Genomic DNA, 6,554 nt, shown 5'->3' with positions numbered 1-6,554 from the left:
CACCCTTTTCCCATCAAAATTGTGCCCGAAAAATGGACGTTTTCAGAGGGCAAAGATCAGGAAAATAGAACCATTTCAGTGATGGAAATTTTAATATTTTCTAAAACTGCAACTTTTACAGATCATCTAAATTCAGATTGTCCAGTGGCGTTTCAGGATTGCAAAAAAAAAAACTGGTTCCTGCTGTTTATTCAAAGGATCAACGATAAAATGTTTATAGTTCCAAGCTCCCTGGCCTTAGAATCGGCAAAAGCAAGACAGAAGCGCTATTCGCAGTTCACGGCTTACTGTGTTTGGGCAGATTTAGAAGGATCTCCTCAAAACTACCCTGCAGCTGGTAAGTTAGTTGAATGTGTCAATATTCACATTGTATCTATCTTCGATATCTTTTTTAACATGATCCCAGGATAAATCCCAGCTGGAAATGTCATTTGCTGGTTTCGCCGAGTACCTGTCAGCGAACTGTTTATTGTATTTGCAGAAAACCCATTTCCAAAAGGCTGAAGTTTGGATACTGGTATCAGCAGGGATACTCCAGCGGCTGTACCGTTCATTGAGATTTCTGTAGTTCTTGTAAGGAAACCATTTCCCGTCAGTGTCTTTATTCCTAAAAGAAGTATCACTGGCAACCTCCATTGTACAATTCTCTGATACCAGATTCCCAGAGTTAATGTTGCTGTATCCGTTCAACCCTTGGCACCGGTGATATTCAGTACTGTGTTGTGAGTGCACCTTGTTTGTGCAGTCACACAGGACCCCACAGAATGGACACGCTTCCCCACAGCCGGATAACATCGCGTACAATTCACTGCACGGATCTGTGGGCAGAGCAGCGATTTTCCTATCAATATAATTCTTCCAGTCTTCAATGCTTTCAGTCAGATCATCATTTACTACATTGATATAATTTGCAGCTTCCTCTTTGAAGTACTTCGGGTTAATGTTTCCAGACTGAAAAGAAACCTGTCCCAGCTTGTCCAGTGGTATTTGAAGCTCATGCTTCAGTTTCTCTTTGAAAGTGTGAATAACGCCAGACACTGAGTTCTCGGTAATTTGAACCGTGGAATCTACAAGAGTTGACTTCACCATATTGATAACCATGCCCAGAATTTTCAGTGCAACAGTGCACAGCAGAGGTTGTCCTTCACTATTGGCTGCACAGTATTGTGTAAATTGTTCTTTAAGCCAATCCTTTTCGAATGACTCGGTTTGTTTTATATAACGGTAATACTCATCAAAACTGTTCTTCTCTTTCAAATATAGCATCAGGGCTACATGGAAATACTTCCGGATTGTGAACTCCTTGCATGTGCAGTTGGACTTCACCTCCTCCACGATTTGTGATGCCAGTTTCATCTCAACTGCTTTTATTATCGCCGGTTTCAGGCATTCTTTACAGAATATTTCTGCTTTTTGTTTGGTTTGATCTTTTTCCTGGTAGGTGTTCTTGAAACTTTCACAGTAATTCTCCCTTGCCTGTTGGAGGTTTTGCAGAGGATCATTTGTCTTCCGGAACTGCTCGTGCATTTCTTGATATTTGTCCATCGCAAAACCACAGATGTGAAGCTTAAAATGTACACTGAAATGTTTAGTAAAAGTGAATCTCTCATCCTGGTGTTTTCGGATTTTTTCATCTATTACTTTCAGGAGTTCCCTGCAATGGTTAGGATCATAATCCTGCTTCCGGTCGGCCGTCTGCTTCACAAACTGTTTACATTCGTCTACCCACCAAACAACCTGTTGCTGAGCTCTTGCCATGTCACTTGCATTTAGCTGAACATTCATCGGGAATGTATTGGCAGAGGCATCATTAACAAGCGTGAGCATATCAATGTGTTCCTCAATAACCTGGAAGTTTGCAATACCCAATTCAAGCAGGTTATCCCGGCTAAGTTTCTCATTCAATAACCTACTGTTTGCGGTCATATTCTGCAACAAAAGCGTTTCCATGTCGCCCGCAATATTAATTTCACGTAGTGGTTTCTGTTCAAATGTTGAAACCGTCTGGCGCCACATAACATTGAACTCTTTCTCAAGTTGTGTTGCATCCATGTCCCTTTTCTCTTTACTGCACATTTGCAGGAGTTCGTTAACCTGTTTTTCAATCTGACTCTCATAGCTGGCCTTAATATCATTCAGCTTCTGCCGATATCTCCATCTCTGCACTTCCTCGTCAATCTTGCTGTCCACGTACAGTGCACGTTCCATGATCACCGAGTCAATGCTGCAGACAAAATCAAACCTATATTTTTCGACAAGATTTGCATTGCTGTTGTTTGAAAAATAGTCTTCCAGTTCTTGGAGAGCTTTTTGTTTCTTTTCTTCTAGGAATAAAACCCGGTCTTTTTTCAAATTTTGAGCTACACTTTCAGGATTATCTTCGGCGTTAAAAATCCTGTTCTCTGCCATTTCCATGAAGTTATGAATCACTTTCCGCAGTTCCCATTCTAGGTCGGTGTACTTGATAGAAAGCTCATTGTAAGCTTCAGCTACCAGACTGTTTTGGAAATTGAAGATGAAATTTTCATATTTCACCGCTTTCCACAGAGATTGAGTCCACTCGATAAACTCAGAGATGGTTGAAAATTTGCGTTTATTTTGGTGGCTTGTAAAACTTTTGAAAAGCATTTTTTTCAGCTCAAAGACCTTCTGACTGTAGCCAGTATTGACTGCTGCCATGGGCGGATTCCCGTGCCACAGGCCTGGAATGTTCCAGTTATTCTCCTTTGCGTCGTAGTCCAACACGTCAGAGAACTTGGTGAAGCGCCGATCTTGCTTTTCCATTTTAGCCGCTGCTCGTGTCATCATATCCAGCTGTTCCAGCAGATGTTTGCGACCTCTCATATTCTGGTCATGTGCGGATACATCACTCACGTTCTGATAGACAAAGTGACAAGTTGGCCTTTTCCCCACTTCTTTCATTCGTATAAACGCATGGACTGCTATCTGCAGCACGTCCTTCATTTCTGTGGAGTTTTCCATGGCCATATTTACCAATGTTACATCGCTCAACCCAATCACCAGCGTGGCGAGCTCATTGTCATGTTCAATCATGTCATCGATGTTCGATAGTTCTGGTGCTTTTAGCCCCTCGGTGTCGATCACCATGATGTAACCACAGCCCATCTCTGTCTGTAGATCTCCTGCAATCTTAATGAGCTGCATGAAAGCCCCACGGGTGCACCGGCCGCTGCTCACTGCAAACTGCAAACCGAACATGGTGTTCAGAAGTGTGGACTTGCCTGTGCTCTGCACGCCCAGCACCGTCAACACAAACACACGAGTCTCTCTGCCAACCTTGTGTTCAACTTCCTTCAGTACAGCAGTGACCCACCATAAAGCTATGTTGGAAACATCTCCATCGATAAGCTCCAGAGGGAATCCGTCCAACATCAGATCAGCAGCAGTCCGGGGTAACTGTTGAATTAGACTTTCCTCGGCATGTGCCCGATTTTCCTCAGTTATTAAAATTTCGTAAATCAGTCCAATTTCTCGCATGAAATGTTCCAGTCCAAGGGAACTGGCAGTTATAGATTTATCTAATTCACGCAACCGGTTGTTGTTGGTTGTATAATCTTTCTGCTTTATTGACTCTTTCTGAGATTTCTCATACAGGAATTTGTATTTTTCACGCAGAACAGAGAGTGTTTCTCTTGAACTGCAATCCAATTCAAATTTCATCCACTGCAGGAAATATTTCCTCTCCTCTCCTGTCCCGTCTGTCAGGGCCGTAATGAATGCTTTCATATCAGCCGATACACCTTTCTTTTTCAGTTCATTTCGAAGTCTTTTCTTATCTTCTTCAAGGTCATTACAATACTTTTGTGTAGACTTTTGCTTTTGTTTTTTGGGACGACATTGTTCCTTTTCCATTTTGGAAAGCTGTTGCCAAGTGGAGCCTTGAAAGGGCATCTTTTCAGACTTGTACCGGCTAACATCCTCCTTTTTAATGGAATTACATATTTTTTCAGACATTGCTTTGCCTTCTGTACATCTGTTGTCATCCTCGTCCACTTCAATTCCCATATCCCTTGCAATTATCGCTAATTCTTCCAAACTATTCCAAACAGTTTCTCTACATTCACTGAATGCAGCCTTCTGTTTATTCCCCGTCAGATTTTGTGTTTGTTCCAATGCGTTTTTCAATTTGGCTCGAAGCAGCTCAGTAAATTCTGAACTGTTTTTATTTCCTCGTAGTAAAATTTGATTCTGTTTCAAAGCTGAGGAAGTAATTAAGTCCTTTAAGTGCTTCTTCGATTCACCGCTCAAACTGCTCCCAGCAAGCACTACGAATGTACTTGCTGGAGACTGGGCTAGGGACTTCAGATTCTTGCTTAAACTGCTGTCAATATTATCAATAAAAATAAAAAGAGCTGAAGAGATGCTTGCCAGAAATTGAACCTGTCTGTGGAATTCTCTAGCGTCACCTCGAAGGTTTAGTATAGCCATTGGCTCTGGAAAGAGATCCAAATCCTCACTCCCACTGGGCAGGTACCAGCACAACTCAGTGAGACCATTGGAAATCTTTCGAGGAAAATTCCCACACTCCATATTGGAATGGATGAAGAAGTTGTGTTGCTCGGAGGTGCTGAGGACTTCATTTAGAACATTAGACTTGGAGATGGAGCAGGAACCGAGTCGAATGAAGGAAAACATTGGCATGTGCTCAATCACCACGTTTGTTTCTTTAAACCCCACACTTGCCCGGAGTGAGAGGGGGCACCACTTCTTCACAATGGAGCGCATGGCCCACAGTAGGAAGGTGCAACCCTTGTTACCATCAGGCAGTAAAACTGGCAAAGCGAACTGACACAGTGACATCTTCAGCATCAGTTCCTGCTGTAAGAATGGGTCAGCACACAGGAAAATAGCCATGATGATATCCAAGGGATGATATAAGCCTTCACGGGTTTCATCCGCATTAAGAAAATCCAAGATATCTGATTCTTGCTTCACCAACAGATTTTGTGCCTCAGTTGGTGTGTATTTCAAGTTTCTTGTTTTTGAATTGACCATCATTAAATTCCTGAGAAAATACCTTGGAATATCCTGAGGTGAAACCGGTAACTTATTTTGAAGTCCCTCTGTACTTACATTGAGCACATCATTCTTGGATAGCTTCTGGCTCTTGAATACTTCTAATCCCAATTCAGTTAAAAGCTTTACAATATCATTGCCTCGAGTATGCTTTTCTGCATTTGCATCAGAATCGCTGTTTGAAGGATTTGAAGTGTCAGCTCCACCTTTGGCTTCATGTGGGTAGTTGTTACCTTCCATACATTCGAGCCATGATGATTGAGGGAATGTTTTTGTTTCGGGTGGAAGTTGGGATTCAGTTTGATTTTCTTCCATGTAATTCCCCATGTCATCCATTTGATGGACAGTTCCTCGCAAATGTTTGCAGTGAATCTAGTAAAGTATTAGACATGTAAACTTGTAACTACTCGAATATTGAATAAACATCGTAACTGTAGATATTTATATGCCAGTAAAGTAGAAATTGACCTTAGATAGTAATATAAAACCAGCCGTATCAGTTGTTATACCCTCCACCTACAATGCTTGACTACAATGGAACTGAATATTGGGCTGTGCAATGTCAAACCGCCCGTTTGATGCTTCTGCCCAAAATGAATTTCTGCAGTGTTTTATATGTGTTCAGTCTCATCAGTTTCTATCAAAAACAGACATAGGGAATAACTACTGTTGTTTCCTTCCTCAATATGTTTCTATCAATAATGAGAGTAAAGAATTGTAATTACAAACCTTTTTTAAGTGCAGGTTGCAGTGTCAGCAGAATTTAATGCAGTGTTTAAGGCTGATGTGGTGGCATGGGGGGATGGAGAATCGTATCAGAGCCATCTGTCTGGAAATTTGATGTTGTGATGCTTGTTCTGGATTTTGTCAGCGGCGGGAAAGCACGATAGCGGGATTGATGCCCTACGCAAAGAGGAGCTATTATGAATCGCTGAACTGCTCTTTTAAATGCATTTAAATATAATTACAATTTAATGATAGGCTTTCAATTATGTGAATGTCAGGCAGAACACGCGTGCCTTCAGGCTCACGACTGTTAAATCCTGGTGGCACTGAGGCGAGAGGCCATATTGCCGTGACAGGGAAGCACAGGGGAAGAGGGTGGTTTAGAGGCCATTGTTGGATTGTGTTGCTCTGCAAGGGGGTTTGGAGCCTAGAGGGTTTTGCAACGGTTTAATGTGGGGGTCTTTGCAAGGGTTTAATGTGGATGTGGGGGCAGGGTGCTGTATGTGGTTATTTGGTCACTGCTTGAACAGGGGGTGGGCTATCAGCAAGGTTGGGCACTGAGGTCCATCAGGGACTCTGCCTAGAGATTTGTTGAAAGCTCAGTTGACAAGAAGGGTCGTCTCTGCATCAACAGCAATCTGTAGGCGAACAGGCCTCCTTGCAGGGTCTCATACACCCTGTATTTCTGGAGCCCTGTGGTGTGACAGAAGGAGGCCTAAGAGGCAGCTACATCGTAAAGCTCCACGATGAGAACAACAGCGGCCTGCCAGGCCAAGAAGGGCCCACATATG

At 42.6% G+C, this 6,554-nt stretch overlaps 1 protein-coding gene across 1 annotated transcript; it reads right to left on the bottom strand.

Moving 5' to 3' along the window:
* Positions 1–342: 342 nt before the first annotated feature.
* LOC137345732 (up-regulator of cell proliferation-like) lies at positions 343–5,364 on the bottom strand. Its single transcript, XM_068008995.1, has one exon. It carries the CDS (start codon positions 5,362–5,364, stop codon positions 343–345), a length of 5,022 nt encoding a protein of 1,673 aa, XP_067865096.1.
* Positions 5,365–6,554: the final 1,190 nt, after the last annotated feature.

The sequence above is a fragment of the Heterodontus francisci genome, chromosome 29, assembly GCF_036365525.1.
Source record: "Heterodontus francisci isolate sHetFra1 chromosome 29, sHetFra1.hap1, whole genome shotgun sequence".
In the NCBI taxonomy this organism is placed as follows: domain Eukaryota; kingdom Metazoa; phylum Chordata; class Chondrichthyes; order Heterodontiformes; family Heterodontidae; genus Heterodontus; species Heterodontus francisci.
This window is presented reverse-complemented; position numbering and strand designations above follow the sequence as displayed.